Raw genomic sequence first — 19,717 nt, 5'->3', positions numbered from 1 at the left:
TCGAGTGAATATCATATAAACTTGTTATTCTAGCGATAATAGCAGCATCAGTCAATATTGGCTATCAGCAGAAAGTCCAATATGGTGCACCCTTATCTTCTGGACCTGCTTAATGGGTGCTAATTATTTTCTTAGTATCCCAAATTAGCATTTTGCGCATGAAAGTGGATGCTAAAATAGCATTTCTTATGTAAAAAAGAAGGAAAACAACATTTATAATTATCACTTCAGTTTAGAATCATTACAACCAGTAAACAGGAATGTCCTTTTTGACGTGCGCTACAGTGTGTAGTAATTGTTGCTTTTGGCACGACTGTGTGTTTGTGAAGGTAGCAGCCTGCATGGCGCTAATATAGCTGCTTTCATCTGTAGCCGTCCACTGTAACAACATATGTTAGCAGCAGCACGGCGGCCCTCCGGAGCCACATCCTGCTACTGGTCCGACACCTGGCCAGTGAGGAGGCAGCGTTCACTCCCAGTAGCAGCAGCAGCAGCAGCAGCTCCTGACTGGAGAATAACTGTTAATGCTGATGTGGACAAGACTGAACAAGAGAATGAGGGGGGTTGAAGTTAGAGGAGAAGAGGGAGGGGTGGTGCTGGTGTTGGTGGTGGTGCTGTAATTAGTATGGATCTGAAAAGCAACTAATCGGATTGGAGGAAACAAACTGGATTGGGCTTTCCGAGGTGGAGCTGCTACGTGTGCACCGGCACCAGCAGCACCGGGTCTGAGGAGGCACGCCAGTAGTGGGGTTACGAGGGATATGTGCAGGGGTCCTCATTAGTGAGCTTCGTTAACTAATTACTGTGCCATTGTTCAGCTGTTCAGACTGACCCTCTCTCTCTCTCTCTCTCTCTCGCTAGCACTGACATGCACTTTCTTGCCAACTCCTTTTGTCTCTTGTGTGTATAGCTTTTATTTTAGCGTATAGTGATGATGATGATGATGTTGATGATGATGATGATGATGATGATGCAGCCTTCTGTCTGCCTTTATGCAGCATCTTGGCAGCTTTATGCGACTCTTTATGAATGCACTGCACTCATGACAGTGTGTTAGTTGTCAGCCTTGTGTATTTCTGTATGTTATTGTTTATGTTTGTGCTGCATTATGATTGTGAGCGTGTGTGTGTGCGTGTGCGTGCGTGTGCCTGTGGGGGTAGCACGGGAGCCCCAGTTCCTCTCAGGGCCCATCTGTTTTGTACTCTTTGTCCTGTTAATTAATGAAATCAGAGGGGCTGCCTGCTGGGACGGCCCCGCTGCACCGCTACGCTGGACAGGCCCACTTTCTCATGGACCCACTCTGTTTTCCAAATGAATGGCTTCTCTTTCTCCATGTGCTTTCTCTCTCTCTCTCTCTCTCTCTCTCTCTCTCGCTCTCGCTCTCTCGCTCTCTCTCTCTATCTCTTATCTATTTTACCTAACTAGTAGGGTGGAAGTTTGTGTGTCCATTGGTTTGACCTTCTTTCTTTTTTTTAATTTTTGTTTTCCAGTTTGTTACACTGGTGGATGCGCTGGGCCACGTGAGGTGACTATCGGTTGTAGATTAGTCTAGATTTGAAAAGCTAAACTACTAAAATCCTATCGTAGGCTGTGCTGTCACTCTTGCCGCTTGGACTGAGTGAGCGGAGGTTGGATGTCATGGAGCAGGATGTCAGTCAGACCCTTTCATGAACGCTCAGTTCTATCTCTTACGCAGGAGAGCCTGACCAGCCTCATATACTATGAGAGAGACACGGTTTTTCACGTGAAGAGATATTTCTGAGTGTTGCCGAACGGTCACCTGGCTAAAGCCTACTTTTGCTTTGTGGCCTATCTGTCTTCCTCAAGGCTAATCCACCAGTCTGATAGATGCTTTAGTTTTCATGTATCTTAGCTTTCCTCTTGAGTTCAGCCAGATGTAGAAATGACACGTTAGATATATTCTTTTTTTTCCGCTGAAGTGGAATGTTGTTTTTTTGTTTTTTTTTAACAGCATGGCATGACTGTAGTTATAGTAGCTCTCCAAGCAGATGCATTAGGCCTAACCTAGTCTAGCTGGTCTGTAGGCTGAACTTAGGAGCTCTGATCATGTGCAATAATAATAATTAAAAAACAACAACAACAACATATTGGGGGTTTGCTGCAACATATGAGGGAATATTCCATGTTGTCTACTGTGTGGTATCTGTTGAATAATGGCCTCAGGGTAGCACCTGTCCTGTAGTCTGGTTAAAACAGTTGACTGAGTCACAAGAGACTCTCAGCGTGTTCACATGGTAGCTGCTGTGGCTCCTGAGGCCTCTACACCTGCGTATCCAAGAGCCATCATGATCATTCAAATATACATATTACACCATGGCCAGGGTCCATTCGGACTGGTTCTACGCTGGGAAAATCAACTCTGTGGTTTTAATGTAATTATGCTCACAAATAACCTTTGTCCACCTCACATAAATGCTCACAGCCTGTTAAAAGCTGTTTGACTCCTTTCCAAATGCGCCTTCGAATTTTAATTTTATTTTGGTGAATCGCTTTTGACATAAGAAATTTGCAATAAAACAGGGTAAACAATTCATATAGAAAGGACAAACTGAGGTCAGAGACGTTGTTATTGCTGTATATTTTTAAATCCTTTTAAAAAAAAATATCTATAGCGTCCGTTTTTTCAAACTTAAGGTGGACGGATTGACAGAAATTAGCACGTGTTAGCGTGTCTTTTTTTGTCTAGTTGAAATGCAACAAAACTCTCTCTCTCTCTCTCTCTCTCTGTCTCTCTCTCTCTCTCTCTCTATATATATATATATATATACACACACACAGACACACCACACACACACACACACACACACACACACACACACACACACACACACACACACACACACACACACAGTCCTCTGTCGTGATTCGTGATTCTACCTGCTCCAGAGGTCACTGCAGCATGAACTGTGTCAAGTATAAAACAAGTTGTACAGATGGGTGATTAAAAATGGCACGTCACAATATTGAAGGGTATTTTTTGCAGTACTGATGTAGATGATGATATGACATAAGAACTGTAAAACCGCAGTCTTTCGCCATTCACCAACATTAAGTCTGAGCATCAAATGGAAATGTTACCTATAAATATGGGTGTATGAGAAATGGGAGTAAAAATTAGATTCACTACTTAAAACTCCACTGATGGGAAGACACAAGTGTGAGCAGCGGCAGGATTCGCAATCTTACCCCAGGATAAACACGTTGAAGTGCACTTCTCCTATGTAAAGGTACAAATGTATATAAATATTCGTATCACGGAGAAATTTGGCAGAGCTTTTATTTTAAGTGCAACAGTAACATTCAAGTGCAGTTAGTTCTGCATTGATTACAGTAAACGGACTTGACGAGTCCACATTTGTCATTTTTTTATTCATCATCCTTTTATTTTTGCAGCAGAAACACAGGATCAGACACTTGCAGTCATCCACGTCTCTAACGCCGACCCAGAATGCCTTGTTGTCACTGCTAGTGAGAGCTGCTGCGGATAGCGGCTTCGCTTGCCCTTGTCACCTTGGTATGTGTGCTGCGACCAGCTGGAGGTGACATGATTCTTCTTGTCTTTGTCCCACTTCAAGGTGCAAAGTCCCTGTGCGATCCCTCCCAAGGGCGCTGCAGCTGCATCTTAGTTACACAGCATCAGAGAAGTGGTAAATCTCAGCCACTTAAAGGTCCTCCAAGGGTATTTCTGGGTCTGTAGATTTGTTATCCGAAGCAGGAAATTATCACAGGAAAGAGATGAAAGGATTGTTGGTGGGAAGCTCTGTCTCTTTCTTGTATTGTGTGTGTTGTTCACATTATTTCTTGGCTCTTTTTTAGTAGCCAATATGAAGTCAATACCTCTGACAGCAGCCGTGTCACACATCTAATTATTAGAACAAAGATGGAACTCTTAAAACCATAATACACCACAAGGTTCTGTGACCTAAAATAATCTGTCTGCTAGGCTTGAGTGAGAATAACACCAGATTCCATACACATTGAAAATGCCAGGCCAGGCTTTGCATATTTAGCATTATTAAAGGCCAGCTCATTCAAAACTCATTTGCTTCTAATTTTATCTATAACCTTGACCACTGCTGAGACATTCCACTGGGGAGAAATATGGATACAGTCAAATCTGGCTAATCCAAAATGGAGGTTGCTTGCCTGGAATTGCAAAGAAGAAGAAGAAGAAGAAGAAGAGGAAGGAGAAGAGAAAAAAATCCATCTGAAACATATTCAGAATATTGCAGGCTTACGCTGGATACCAGCCTGCCCTTCCTCCGTCTAGCTGGTGGCTACGATGCATCTTAGTTGTGTCTCAAACATGTAAAAATAATTCACACAATTCAGAGAATGTTCACATTCATGTCTGTGTGTGTGTTTTCCTCCCCATGCCTGTTTGTTTGGGCGGTGTGTGTTTGTGTGTGTGTGTGTGTGTGTATTTTTTTTGGGGCTTACATAAACAAGGCTCTACTATACATACTTGCAGATTAGCATACGTTCTATTTCAGGACTCGGTGGCCTTCACGCAGGTTAGAGGAGCACTGTTTTAACTAATTTGAGTTCAAAATTGATCATTCAGTGATTTCCTAGAGGCACAAGTTCAGCTACATACTGGTCGGTGTTTACGCACTTGAAAAAAGGAGATGAAAGAAAAGAAATGTTCTATACTCACAGGTACACTTGTGAAGATTGTTCCCTCAAAAGTACAGTTTTCTTCCAAGAGTCCTTTTGATCACCATAAGCTCTTTACTTAAAAGGGCACAAGTGCTTGTCGCTGGAGGAGGTTTACACTTTTGAAAGACAATTTGGTACCTTTCAGTTCATTTTCTACCCTTTCAGGTACACACTGGTACCCCTACTTTTAGCGTGTAGGATGGTGGAAGAAGACGGCGACCTTACAATGGCTTTTAACATGAACTGCTAAGGGGACTTTTCTTAATGTTACGTGTTGGGTTGTGGTATCATGGTAGGAACCAATGCGTCTGAAATGAGACCCTGCTACTTTCCAGTTAGCTCAGTTTGCCCTAATATTTCACATGTGAGGTTAATCCGACTTTGCTTGGAAGTCTGTTTTGGACTTAGATATGCAACATTAGACAAACAGACTCAGAAAAATGTTTATGATGTGTTTAAATTTGACATTTAGAATCATAAAGCATCCATTTATCCGGAATCGAAGCTGTAGTTTGGAGCCGCGTGGCTTCAGTCGCTGTATTTGTTCATGTTTCACAACCTGAGTCAGGTCTTACAGCAATGATGACATCATGTCACATCCACACAGGGTTAGTAGGAGAGATACTTGGATATGATGTCAATAGAGAAGAGAAAAATTGCCGTTTGCTTTTGAATGTCTGTAATTGTAAGAATCTGAAATAAATGCAGTGACGATTCAGTAGTTTTTCCTTTTTTATGTCGTATGAGTGATTGGTGGAGTTTAGATCAGTAGAGTGGAGAAGAGTATTCAGTCAATTAAAGGATTTTTTTCTAATGTTTTGATTGATAGCCGCTTAGCCAGGACGCTGTATAAAATATTTTCATATTTAATTGAAAAACTTAATGGAAATCTTTTTATTTTGTTGCCTTCTTAAAATGAAAAAGTCCAGTTTCAAAGCTTAAGCTTAAGTAGTGGAATAGCAGCTGTGTGGTGTTCTGGTTCTATGTATGTTATACTGTGTTATACTATTGTTATATCACCTTCATTGCTTATTTATGGTAAAAGAAATGCAAATGCAGTTTATCTGCATATGCTAAGATTGCCCCCCCCCCCCGCCCCAATAAAAAGAAAATAATGTCAGGTTATGTTTATATTGTTATTTTTGCGGCATCTTACATTAAAAAAAGAATACTGCTCGTGTACTTGGATGGTTTCTGAGACAATTATTAAGCTGCTGTTATTCTGTTTACTACTTTTCTGCATGTTGCCTTCAGTCTAGAGATGAACATTTTTAAAAAACAACAACACATATTGTGTCTAATGAAAATAATGATCTCCTGAGTTCCTCCTCCACTCTGACCAGTCTCATCCTGATTCTTGTCTCCCTCACAGATTGACCCGAAGGTGGCTTTCCCCCGGCGGGCCCAACCGAAGGTGAGTGCACATGGAGGGGTTAACAGCAGGGAGGAGCAGTGATGATGTCATCTGTCACCCCTAATCACTCAGATCGGAGATTAGAGTCAGTCACGTGACCAAAGAGGGGTGGGAAGCCACTTGTATACCCTGACATTATAACCCTCTACCCTGACCCCCTCTCACCCTATCGCCTGTACTCACCTGTACACACACACACACACACACACGCATGCATGCACACACACACACGTAAATCTAATAGGCCTACTGAATTAGCTTTCAGAAAACTTTCCACAATTAGATAAACACCAACAAACAAGAAGCCTCTTTATCCAGCCCATCAGCTCTCGGTCTGATTTGATTAGTGCTAAACGATGCTTTCTTCCCCTTCTCTAGCTGGTGACCAGGACAAAGAAGATCTTTGTCGGAGGACTGTCAGTCAATACCACCATCGAAGACGTGAAGCAATACTTTGACCAGTTCGGAAAGGTAAACAATGCAAATCCAATGGTTTTTTTCTGTGCACCTGTGATGGATGATATGTTCATCCTGAGCACAGGCAGAGAAACCTTCTTGTTTTTTTATTCCCTTTTATGAAAACGAGTGGAAATGCAGCTTAGTGCAGATAGAAGTGAAAGTGAAAGAGAAGGAAAGAGGAAAGCAGCGGGGTCGTGAGTATTTATTTGTAGCTGAGTTTATCTCTTGTTTTAGTGGTTTCTGCTCATTCTTGATTGTATCTCCTTTTTTTTTAGCCTCCACATTCAAACTGCACAGCTCCTTTGAATGAAATTTGGTGAAAGGCAAACACATGCTGTGGAGACAGATGAGTGGCTGGGGAGAGGGAGGACGAGAAAAAAAAAAGCAGCAGCGAGGGGAGGGGAAGGAAAGAGGGAGATGGCGGGGGACTGAAAGGGAAGAAGCAACCCCCCATGGAGCGAGAGGGAGGGGAACTCAGAAGGGTTGAAGGGCAGAGAAAAGGAGGAATGTTGAGACAGTGAGGAAGGAGAGTAGTGACGATGAAAAGGGGGAAAAAACAAGCGATATGATGGGCCATAAATGCACCATCATGCCTGCAGTGTTAGGTTACTTTTCAGCTAACCAGAGTTCAGCAGGTTTGTGTTGGGTTCAGGTGCTTCTCTAATAACTAATCAAATGCAACAGCTGCTCCTGTAACAGCCCCCCCCCAACCCACAGACACACACACACACACACACACACACACACACACACACACACACACACACACACACACACACACACACACAAACCCCACCTTACCCAAAATCACTACCTCACATGCCTCTCCTATCCAACACACACACCCTGCTCCCTCTCAGCTTGTTGCCGTGGTGACCTGCTTTTCCCTATTGTCCCACTGTAATCCAGTTTTTTTTGTTGTTGTTGTTTCTTTTTTTTAAATTTGTGAGAAGTGTGCATTTGCATGAATGTAAAGAAGGGTGTGTGAGGCTGTGGCTGCGAGAGAAGTTCATTTGAATATGTTTGGACGGATACAGAGAGCGAAACACTTGTCGTGAGCGGGACAGTGTTTAATAAATTGGATCTTTGCTTGGATGAAGTGTGCAGCAGGGACAATGTATATTTTTAGGCTAACCAGGAAGTTAGCATCATGTCACCATGAGTGCACTTGCTGGACAAACTAACAGCATCTTTTTATTTTTATAGTGAACTTTGCGTCTCTGCGGAAATTACTGTAAAATCTTTGGCAAACAAATGTTTGGCATTTTAAGATTTGAAGGAAGCATAAATCCAGTGGCTAGAGGGAAAAAGCTAAGGATTTAACCCGTATCATGTCAACCCAACTAAGCTTTCCTCTAGGGATGCATGATATTGCACTTTTTGCTGATGTTTTACAACCGATTTGGCTGATAATCAACTTTTGTTGATAGATAGTTGAGAGATTTAATGTATAAAATCACAGGAGTCTAAAAGGATTCATAATGTTTTCAATCTTTAAGTATGATCTTCTATTTCTTCTGTTCAGACAAAGATGACTGCCAGTAGATTTTGTCTGAATACAAGAAATAGAGGAGCCTCATATAAAAACAAGTTTGTATGATATTAATAATTTGTTCTCACGGAAAACACACATAAACAATTTCAACTTAAAAGAGTGATGTTTTTCTGCATTTCCAAGACATCTGAAATCCAGTTGCTCATTCAAACTCAGTCATATACAACAACAAACATTTACTGAGCTGATATTACAACGGCGATCGGGCCGATAGCGCTATCTTTGAAAAATGACCACTATCTGCTGATGCTGAAGTGATAGTATTGTGCATCCCTACTTTCTTCCTCTACACATCCAGAGTGATGACGTTTAATGTCCTTGACTGCCTCTGTGGTCTAGTTTTGTCGTGTGTTAGCAATCACGTTTTTAAAAACACATCAATTAAATTTGTCGCATTTCCTGATATTGTAGAGAGAAAAAACACAAAAAGATCTACAACTCGTGCTAACCACACACCTCATTTCAGGAATTTAACTTTAAACTCATCGTATTCTAGGCGAAGGAGCCAGACGTTCAGCAATGCTAACTTATTTCTGGGCTCATTTCTGCTCCATTCTACAGGTTGTTCAGACCCCACCACCACCCGGTGTGTGTCTTTGTTTCTGTCAGTTGGCTCGTGTCTCAGGCCCATTAGCATATTTCAGGTTTAAATTGGAATCAACTCATCTAATTCTGTCTTGTGAATCCTCGTCACTCTGGATTACACCATGTGGCCTTCACACACTTTTATTTTTTACTCGTCGTACGGTAAACGTCGTGATGTTTGCAGCTCTGTGCCGAATCCATTTTTCCTTGGTGATCACTAGACACTCATATCTAAGACAGCACTCCCTCGGCAGGATGAGGGAATATTTGGACTGTTTAGACACGTGAGAGCGAAGCTGTATCATGGATAGAGCCAATCCCGCGGTGCATTCCTGCTGAGCGGGAGGTATTTCTTGTTTATTATCTGAGCCTGGTTACAAGGTGCAGGTTGGGATGGAGAAGGACTCGCTGTCCTGTTTATTTTCATACTGTGGCACCGCCTCGGAAAGAAAACACAGAATGCACTATGCATTTTCTGCAGCTCTTTGATGCATGCTGAAAGTTTGTTTTGTTTTGTTTTTTTTTAAATCTGAATGCGCATCTATGCAGCTTCATCAGGCGGGACTGAAATCAGTTGGCACGTCAGGTGTTTTAGAGTAAAGTGTTTGTGTGTGGTTTCTTAGCTGAGCAAATCTGAGCTGGTGTTGATGAATAACCCCCCTTGGTCACTAAAGACTACAGCCGCCATGTTTGTATGAGGAATAAGTCTGAATCCTGAAGTGAAGGTCCTATAATCTCCGCTGAGCTGGTGGAGAGCTGAGAACCTCCCTTCCTCTTGGCTTGAATGTGGAGCCTGTTTGATCTGAGAAATGTGTTTAAACCTGGAAATCAGGAGTTAGATAATTTGATAATAAGCATTTCAGTCTTGTAGTCAATTATATTTAAACCAGAGGAAATCCCTGTTTTCATGCCTTTCATCTTGCCTCTCCTGTCTTGAAAGTACCTTTTAAATCTCCCTTTATATACTCTATATGTATGAAAAAACAACTCTGGATACACATGAATAGGTTGCAGCAGTAAGTGAAGAAAAAGAGAGGCTAAGATGAAAAATGCAGCATGGACGGGGCAGACGGGAAAAGTTGGGACTCCACTCACCCATGTGAGCTGGCAATTAGGAGGCTTGACTGAACACTTTGTCTGCTGGCCTGTTTAGAGAGATGGCTGCAGAGAGAGAGAGAGATGTGAGGAGACAGCAGGGGAAAAAATGCCACCTTTTATAATCTGGACCAAAAAAAAAGAAAAGTCAAATAGCTGCACCTTTCACTATTCCTAATCCTGACGCACTAACTTCATGAGAACATGACCTTAACTTTGCTTCACTCTCTCTGCATGAGTGCTGAGTAGTTAGCGACTGAGCTGCCGCTAAGCCAATCTCAGACCCCCACAGCTATCCAATCAGATTGTCTTACAGCACCCTGGGCTAGTGGACATCGGAGATCGTCTTCTTATTGGTTTTGGCACATGCAAAAGGACTGGTGTGCAACCACAGCATAAGCTCAAACACGTGACCCGTTCCTTCACACACACACACACACACACACACACAACACACACACACACACACACACACACACACACAGTCGTATTCTCATGGAAGACACTTAAATTCATAGCAGGAGTGTGTGACATGTTTACATGTGCCCCAAATGTTGGCAGAATCTCCTCTGTGCTAACCATAGCATAGCTAATGCTAACAGGAGGGGGGGGGGGTGCTATCTGTGCATGTAACTCTACTCTTATGATAACATGTTGGCTTGCAGCTGTCTACTCACCGTCCTGTTCCCTGGCTCTCTGCTGTGTCATTGAGTTTGGACGAACGGAAGGCAGGAGGGGAGGATGGAATAAACTGAATGAAGGACAGTGAGAGGAGGAGGAGGAGGGGGAGGAAGGGTGCTGTATGTGGAGAGGGATGAGAGTTAAAAGGGTCAGGGAGATTGCAGGAGCAACCTTGATCTGCTCCGTTTGCACCATCGCCACATTTAATGATGAATATCTAGATTTTTTTCAGGTCTTGTGGTGTGCAGCGGCTCAGGAGGTGTTTATCATCTGAGGTAAAGGTTAGAAATCGGATGGCCTGGTCATCCAGAGGCCTCTGCCACTCATGTTACACCGGTGTGAGTTTCAGTGCTAATGAAAATAGCCATGTAGTCACTCCACGCGCTGGAGTGTGTGTGTGTGGGTGTGTGTCTCCGTGTGACTTGCAGATTTCTTTCGTGAAAATCCGAAAAACATGCGTTACTATCGCAGTATTTGGTTTGTCTCCTGGAGGCATCAGAGCTCCGGCAGATTGAAGCTGCAAACTTTCCTGCCAGTGAAGGACAAATGAGGGAGGGAGGGTGGGTGTAAGGGGGGGAGGAGAGGGAGAGAGAGACAGAGAGAGAGAGGAGAATATGAATAGGGTAGTGGAGTGAGAGCAAAAAGAAAAGTGGAGGCAGAATAAAAGGAGAGCGTGTTTACAAAGCCCCCAGTGCACTTTGTTCTCTCTCCCCCTCTGATCCAAAATGTTCATCAGCAGATTTTCCATCTTCCATCAAAACTTTATTCTCCCCCTTTTTTTAAAAAAAAAACCAACCACCTTTTAATTCATCTGTTTTTCAGTCACTCGCTCTTTTTCCTTGCCTTCTCTCCTTTTCTGTTCATGGAAATGAGCTGGTGTTGGGTAGGTGGGTGGGGAGGGGGGGGGGCAGGTTCTTGTAATTGAAATTCTTTACAGGGTCTCCATGGGAATTGTAAACTTTGAAAGACAGTGAGGGTGGACGAATGAAAAGACACAAGTTGGTGAGAACTCAGTAGAAAGTGTTTCTATCAAGGACTCTTTTTCCTCTCTCTCTCTCTCTCTCTCTCTCTCTCTCTCTCTCGCTCTCTCTCTCTCTCTCCCACACATCGATGGATTTTACTTTATTATTTTTAACCATTCCTTTCTCCCATTCTTTTCTTCTCTGTCACCTGTCACACCCCCCCATCTCCCCCGTCTCACCCGCTCCATCTGTTTTCCCCCCTCCATCCAATGCTAAAGAGGGACAATAGCACCCCATGCTGTGTGATGATGTGTGTGTGTGTGTGTTAACATGTCGAAGCTCATCTATTCTTCGCTTTGTTCTCGCAGGTTGATGATGCCATGCTTATGTTTGACAAAACAACCAACAGACACAGAGGTGCGTACGGAATATCACACACACACACACACACACACATACACATTATGGTAATACGTGTTGACACGCACAGTTGTGAAACTTGTCCTCGTAAAGAGGAAAAGGAGAAACAGCGTGAGAGAGTCACTTGTAGAAGGGTGAACCTCCTCTCTTGGCTCCCCCCCTCCTTCATTTATCTCTGTCGTTTCTTGGCCAGCGAGAAGTGCGGCGCCCACTGAGGTTCACGATAAAGGGACAGTAAGCGGTACAAGGGTGGTTGTGTGTGTGTGTGTGTGTGTGTGTGTGTGTGTTAATGAGACAATTGAGGAGACTGAGGAGAGGAAGGGTGTGGTAGGGGACAGTTAATATGGAAGAGCCACGCCCCAACTGTGCTCCTCCTATCAGGTGATTGACAGACGAGCTGTCCTGTGTCCTTGGCTCTTTGTGTCAGGGAAGCCCTGCGATGTCTAGTTCCACCCTGGTCTCATTAGATCTGCTCATTTCTGACATTGAACATTAGAAAATGTGAAAAAAATATTCTGGCTTTTTACAAGCTTTACGTGTGTGTGTGTGTGTGTGTGTGTGTGCGTTTGCATTTATTTTTTGCAGGTTTTGGTTTTGTTACATTTGAGAATGAAGATGTGGTGGAGAAAGTGTGTGAGATCCACTTCCATGAGATCAACAACAAAATGGTAAGATGGTGTACACACTTAAACATTGTGACACTCTTACAAATTTTGATTGCTTATGGTACTGAACTTGTATGTTTGTGTGTGTGTGTGTGTGTGTGTGTTTGTGTGTGTGTGTGTGTGTGTGTGTGTGTGTGTGTGTGTTGTAGGTGGAGTGTAAGAAAGCACAGCCTAAGGAAGTGATGACGCCGACGGGTTCTGCCAGAGGCCGGTCCAGAGTGATGCCCTACGGGATGGACGCCTTCATGCTGGGCATCGGCATGCTGGGTGAGACTTAGGAAGCATATGTCCTGCGTCAGAAGCTTAGCATTAGCATATGCTGCTCTAAATATGGATCTCTATTTATACCCAAATAAAATGAAACTGATATGTCTCAGTGAAGCATTAAAATATTACCTTCACAGGCACAATCAGTCATTTATCAATATATATAACATTTTCCAAATTATTGTAGTTCAACGTAGAGTTTTACAAGGTTTTACGGCATCAGGAACATTTAAAAATTTAAAATAGTCACAACCTCTGATATGTGATCAATCACTCACACCAACACTTACTAATCTCATGCTAATCCAGCTGGATGTAATATGCTTCCTTTATATTTTTGATTGTTTTTTTATTGAGTTCATCTACACTAGAAACGTTGTTTCTCATGTTTTTTATTTTATCTTTGTTTTATGAAATAAGAAATACACGTATTTGAAATTTTAGAGGTCACAGACTGGAGTAAGATTCTCATTAAGAAAAACAAGTCAAGAACCCATCAGTGGTTGTTTGGCTCCCTCTAGTGGACTTTCGGGCAAAGTTGTATTTTTTATCAAACGCTTCATAATTTAAATGTGAAATTTTAACATAAATCCAGTTTTAGTTGGTGAAACTAATTCCCTGTTATTGTTCCTCATAATAGGTGTTTGCTCAGCTAAAAGATGAGTGGTTTTTTTTTTTCCCCTCACACCCGACAGGCTACCCAGGTTTCCAGACTACAACCTACACCAGCCGCAGTTACTCGGGAATAGCACCTGGTTACACGTACCAGTTCCCAGGTACGTCCGTGTTGCCCCTCGGCTCACAGGGAGGTGGGGGGCAGGGGGATTCTGAGGGCTGAAGGAGAGAGGATGCGCCGTGTAGTTGACTCAGCTGTGAGTGCTGAGGTCATGAGACGAGCTGGGAAGGCCATGTGGATGGAGACACACACACACAAACACATTGCGTGCTTGTGTGGCCTTTTTCTCCTCAAATCGTTGATTTTTTTTCTGTCCGTTGTGTGTGTGTGTGTGTGTGTGTGTGTGTGTGTGTGTGTGTGTGTGTGTGTGTGTGTGTGTGTGTTTTCCGGGTTTGTTCTGATATTTCTCTCCATGTATTTGATCAACTTACACACTTCCCTCCCCCCCCCCCCCCCCACACACACACACACACACACACACACTCCCTACAATAGTTTTTTCCACGTCTTACTTCTCTGTGGCTTTCATGTTAGCGTCCTGCTGTGGCTAAACGTCAGTTATGTGCCTGTTGGCTTTGTAGTGGATGATGACTGTATTTACAACACGCTCTCTCTTGACCTTCTCTGTTTCTAGAATTCCATTTAGAGAGGACCCCCCTCCTGACATCATCCCACCCCCCTGAGCTGGCAGGTCAGTGTGCTCCCCCAACAACCCCCCCTTCTGGAAACTAGGGGAAAAAAACAACAACTTTATCTAGCAGTGGAAAGTCAATGAAACTGTTGAGCATTTGGCCTCTGGCCCTGTTTTTTAACTTTTGATACGAAATTTAGACATATTTTAGCATAAAGAACTTTAACACTGATTCCGATTTATTGCACTAAGCTTAGCTTAGCAGAGGGAAATAGCATGCATGGAGCTAACTGCTAGCATCTCCAAAACTCTTTTCAAATGGTCTGTTATTGAGCTCTTGAACCCTCGTGTTTGGTCGCTGGCCACCGTATATTCCATCTTATATCTTAAACTTAAATGAACCTACCTTAAAGAAAGCACATTTTATTCACAATCTCTCAGAGAAGTACATTCATAATCCGGAAGTGTAACCGTGGAAACAGTTACTGCCCGTATGGTCAGGGCAGCTGGAGGGTCGCACCGAGCTTTACCATCATTTATGCTTTTTTTTTTTGTTGTTGTTTCACAAAAGTCTTGAACTGTGGCCATTTCAAATTTATTTTTTGGCACGACTCAGCGGCTCGACGGTCCGCTTGGAGTCCAGGCTTAAAACTCTTCACAAAGGGATGGGCTGAAACATCAGCAGAGTAAATGAACAGTTGATTCTCTTCTGGAACAGTTTCAGAAGTGGGCGGTGTCGAGCTCCGTCCATTATATGTCGGCACTTTAAAGCTGAAATGTAAAAATACAAGGGCGAGATTTCTTTACAAGAGAAAGGCTGGAACTCTCAGCCAGTGTTGTAATGGGAGCCAACCAGTGACGGACTGTAACATCACGTCACGTTAATCTCAACAAGACAAAAGTCCCCCCCAAAAACATAACATCAGTGTTTTTCGCTGAGTCTTTGAGATAAAGGTGGCAGAGTTAGAAGAATGTGTGCGGTGTGCTAACTTTTGCCACTTTCAAAGGTTTGTGTTCAGAATTTAAAAAAAAAAAAGTCACAATTTGACCGATAAAAGTGAGGATGGATTCAAATTCCATTCCAACATGAAACGGTGAAGGTTGGACAATCAGGCTTTTGCAGTGGTTAAGTTGGTGTTGTTTCAAGTTTATATCAACCTCAGTTACTCTGTGAATTTACGCAATTTCAACAGAACGTTCAACTCGCTGAATTCAAATTCTAATTCTGTGTATTTTATCTCTCATGACAAACCCATACAGGTTAAAAATAAGTGTTTGAATTCCCGATTGGAGATTGTGCACATGCCACTGTCACCGTTCTATTTTTTTTTTCTTTTTTGAATACAAATGACTTTCCAACAAAGCGGTTAGATAAAGAGGTGTCCCGCCTTTGAAACCCCTGAACATGTAAATGAACTCCTCTTGATGCTGTAGATTCCTACGCTCATTCACTCTTGTATTCCACGCGATCACATGAACAAGCCTCCTCGTCAGCAATGCGTTTTTGTCAGATTATTATGAAAGTGTATCTTCTGAAACCTTCTTTGTTAGCGTTGAGTCTCCTTCCTCTTCCCTCAGCTGGACGTGAATACGACAGCGTTGTTTGAGCAGATAGAGAGTCAGTTACAGACTTGTGTTTATTGTTTCTCATAATTTGATAGGAGAATGACAATGACATCATCATCATCCTGTGTGTTTGTTTGCTGTCGCCCTCAGCCATTCCCCTGACTGCATACGGACCAATGGCAGCAGCCGCAGCAGCAGCAGTCGTTAGAGGTGTGTTTGTGTGTGTGTGTGTGTGTGTGTGTGTGTGTGTGTGTGAGACAGAGAACGTGTATCTTGCAAGACTGAACAAGCTAGTGGTGCCCCTCCCCTCACCTCCTTATCTACAGTGTTTTTGTCATATATTTGTTCAAATTTGGCTTTTCGCAACACAAAACCTGTCACCTGCATCAGAAACAGGGTAATTATGCCTTTGGTCCCTCACTGATATACTTGATGATCACCTTTATGGGTGTAGCATGGATGTAGCCTCAAAGCTAACAGTGTATTGTTTCTACAGTAATGCGTTTTAATGCTCAGACCAGAACCAAAGCAAATTTTAGCCTTTAGTTTGGAGGTTGAGTGGCCGTCTAGCAACCGAAGGGTCACTGCTTCGATCCCCACCTCCCCTGATGACCTTGTCCAAATGTCCTAGAGGAGGATACTGAACCCTCGATTTTCCCCAATGTTGGCGCCTTGCATGGCAGCCAACACCTTTGGGGTGTGTGTGAGAGTGTGAGAGTGTGTGAGTGGGTGAATGAGATGACATTGTAAAGTGCTTTGAGTACCACCAAGGTGGAAAAGCGCTTTATAAATAGAATCGATTTACCAGTAAAAACACATTCAATTCTTTTTCTTACTAAAATATGATTACATGAGGAATCACAGACTTTAAAATAGACTAAAGGAAAAGAATAAATTAACTTGAATTTTAACAGTTTTCTTAGTTAAATTTTTCAGCTACCAAAAATCAAAAAATCTGTTTTCCTTCAGGAGTCTGGATGCACTGTTTGGGGGACATGTGATCTCCTGCATCTCTCGCTTTGAAGTCCACTGCTTCCAACTGAGATTGACTTTGATTTAAATGAAAAAAACAGATTAAAATGAAATAATGACATTATGTTGATTAGTGCAACAAAAGAATTGAAAGAATTGATGCTTTGTCAGGTTTGTTTTCTGCAGTGAAGTTTGACACATTTCCTGCTGGAACCGTTTAATTTTGTCCTTCGTCCTGCTACTTCACGTTACCCATAATGCCTCAGGGCGATCAAGCTAAAACAACCCCAGAAATGTCAGTGTCAAATTTGAAGTGTTTTACAGTTGTTTTGAGAAATTGAAAAGAAAAAATTCTGCCCAAATTACGAGAAATCTCTCAAGAAATAAACAGTCAAATGCAATATTCAGCCTCATCGTGAAAATGTCACGTCACCAACGGAAAAATTTCATCTCAGTCAAGAGGGCATTGCTAACATGTTGAAATATAAGAGTAGTGTGTGTGTGTGTGTGTGTGTGTGTGTGTGTGTGTGTGTTTTTACAGAATGCCCTCTATAGTGTTGTCTCCTCTGTCTCCTAGGCTCCACCCCTTCACGCACAGCTGGCTTCCTGGGCACCAGCAGCCCCGGACCAATGGCTGACTTGTATGCAGCAGCAAATCAGGACTCAGGAGTCAGCAGCTACATCAGCGCTGCTAGCCCCGCCCCCAGTACAGGGTTTGGCCATGGTCTAGGGGTAGGTCATCACCCCTTTTTCTGAGCACTTGTATGGATGTATCCACATATCTAATTTTGTGTGTGTGTGTGTGTGTGTGTGTGTGTGTGTGTGTGTGTGTGTGTGTGTCATTAGGGTCCTCTGATCGCCACTGCGTTCACTAATGGCTACCACTGAGAAGACTCAGGTCACACATGATTGGACGGGCTCCCCTCCGTTGACGAGCAAATCAAAATGCTGGGTGCCCACTGATGGCACAACCTGATTGGCCGGCCGCAGGTTCTCCCGGGCTGTCCTGGCTCCCTGTGGCTCCACCCACCGACTGAATATCTTTTTAAAAAAAAACAACAAAAAAACCTGAACTGTGTTTTGCTAACTAATGTCACTTCAGCATAACATCCCCCGTCTCTTTTGTCCTCCTACAGCCTCATTAATTCGACTCTTATTTTCTTCTGAAGCTGAGAAAAGAAAACTGCAAAAAAAAAAAAATCTGCAAGGAAACTTTCTGTCGGCAAAGGCACAGAGGACTATTTTTTATTATTATTATTATTATTATTATTTTATTTCAATGTTGTTTCATCGATGACAGCTGTTACTGATGTGAACAGAGAAAAGAAAACGCTGTGCAAGATGTTTTTTTTTTTTGTCTTTTGAAAAAACATTTTTAACAAAGAACAAATCCAACAAGTCATTTTTTAAGCGTCACAGAAACATGGAAAAAAAACAAAAGTGTATATTTTGATAGTCTTTAAAAGCAAACCTTTGTAATATTGTTATTAATATTGACATAATAATGATAATCTGTGAGGTATTTTATTCTGTAATTGGTTTTAAAGCAATGTTTTTATGTCTTCCTGTAAGATATTGTACATAGACTGTTGGGACGAGGGGGTGGGGGGGTGGGGGGTGGGGTGGCTGAACCGGCTGGCATGTCATTGGTTGGTTTGGAAAGGGTTAACAGCAAACGGGACTGGATGTGTGGTCATCTCACTGCTTTTTGTCTGTATGCATACGGTTTATGTGTACGTCGCCGGCCGGTCGTTGTCGTCGAGGAACACTTCCAGGAGTTTGTCTGGCCGTCAGTTTGTTGTTGTTTTTTTTTGTTTTTGTTTTTTTTTTTGTTTCAAAGTCATCACTTTGCTTTTTGCTTCTTGAAAAAGCGACTACGACTTTTGGATTTTCCTACGATGATGAACTAGACTTCTTTGCATCGTCAGGGAAACTGCTTAAGATGATGGACTATGGAGGAAACAACTTTAAAAACAGGAGAAATCAGGAGCTGGCAGGGTTGGGGTTTGACTTGACTTCCTCTTTGTTTTTTGTTTCTTTGAAAATGTTCTATATATTATTTTTTTTTTGCGCAGTTCACTTCTTAAATTTTTTTTGTTTTTCTTTTTAAAAACAAAATTCTTTTACTGTGTTTTTTTTTTTTCCTTTTGCGCTGTGATACTAAAAATGAAGGACATTCTCAGAGAAAACATCTGTAGAAACATCACAATAATATTCTGTCCTCTTGTCACCATTGAAGGTGCGTGTGGTTGAGTGTGTGTGAGTGAGTGTTTGTGCGCACACATCAAGGTGTAATATGGAACTACTTTCTTGGGGGGGGGGGCGGCGAAGGAGCATTTCGTTCGCCTTTGTTTTCTTTTCTTTTCTTTTTTTGTTTTTGGTACTGAAAAAGATCGCCCCGTTCCATTTGGGTTCACCTGCTCCTCTCCCCTGTTTCCCTCCCATTTCGTACTTTATTCTCATGTGTGCTCCTCCACCTTCACTTTCATTATTGATCTATGTTGTTGCTGCTCTGTGTAGTGGTGAACAGAGGGGGTTTGGACAGGGAACCTCAAATGTAACAGGGTCTGCTCCCGGTCGGTTCTCACCCAGGACCTCAGTGCTGGCGGGCAGGAAGAAGCTGGAACAAACTCACCCAGTAAAGCTGTTTGTTCAGCTTCAGGCCGCTTCCTGATCGCTCCTCGGTCAGACCGTCTGGGACTCGACATTTAACTACTGCTGGACACCAACACTGTAACTTTTTAACTTACAATAAAGCAATAAGTTATTTTTTACCTTACAAATGAAAATAGTACTAATATTGGTAAAGGCAGACGACGTGTGGATAATTCTGCGGCATTATTTTCAGAAAAAAAAGAAACTATATTTTTCTGTTTTGAGATCTTCCCCTTGTATATTGATTTTAATGATGTCCTTTGTTGTCTTGCTGAAAGGAAAAAGGGCCAATACTTTGAGCTTGTAGCTCTACATGAGGTCAGTTAAAGTTAAAGATTTGGGATGTCCCCCCGCCAAGCTTTACAGCAATGGTTTTCTTATTTCCTTATTTTTTTCCTGATAATTTCAATTTTAAAATCCTAATAAATTATTCT

The 19,717-nt window shown here is 42.5% G+C and overlaps 1 protein-coding gene across 3 annotated transcripts in view; it reads left to right on the top strand.

The window, feature by feature from the left end:
* The window catches only part of LOC147267746 (RNA-binding protein Musashi homolog 1-like), a 24,204-nt gene extending 4,487 nt beyond the window's left edge, over window positions 1-19,717 (top strand). For 2 of the 3 annotated variants that reach the window (XM_086198784.1, XM_086198783.1), the window contains 10 exons: window positions 6,053-6,094; window positions 6,473-6,565; window positions 11,800-11,848; window positions 12,437-12,519; window positions 12,666-12,783; window positions 13,479-13,559; window positions 14,094-14,150; window positions 15,807-15,866; window positions 17,206-17,360; window positions 17,475-19,717. In XM_086198784.1, the coding sequence (XP_086054910.1) occupies window positions 6,053-6,094; window positions 6,473-6,565; window positions 11,800-11,848; window positions 12,437-12,519; window positions 12,666-12,783; window positions 13,479-13,559; window positions 14,094-14,150; window positions 15,807-15,866; window positions 17,206-17,360; window positions 17,475-17,516 (780 nt within the window). In that variant the 3' untranslated portion in view covers window positions 17,517-19,717. Of the gene's footprint in view, window positions 1-1,490; window positions 1,521-6,052; window positions 6,095-6,472; window positions 6,566-11,799; window positions 11,849-12,436; window positions 12,520-12,665; window positions 12,784-13,478; window positions 13,560-14,093; window positions 14,151-15,806; window positions 15,867-17,205; window positions 17,361-17,474 lie in introns of all 3 variants that reach the window. The other variant, XM_086198786.1, reaches the window with a different exon arrangement.

The sequence above is a fragment of the Aulostomus chinensis genome, chromosome 3, assembly GCF_037954235.1.
Source record: "Aulostomus chinensis isolate RoL2024-O1b breed Wild chromosome 3, RoL_Achi_v1.0, whole genome shotgun sequence".
Classification (NCBI taxonomy): domain Eukaryota; kingdom Metazoa; phylum Chordata; class Actinopteri; order Syngnathiformes; family Aulostomidae; genus Aulostomus; species Aulostomus chinensis.
The sequence above is the reverse complement of the archived record's forward strand: the minus strand, read 5'-3'. Positions and strand labels throughout refer to the sequence as shown.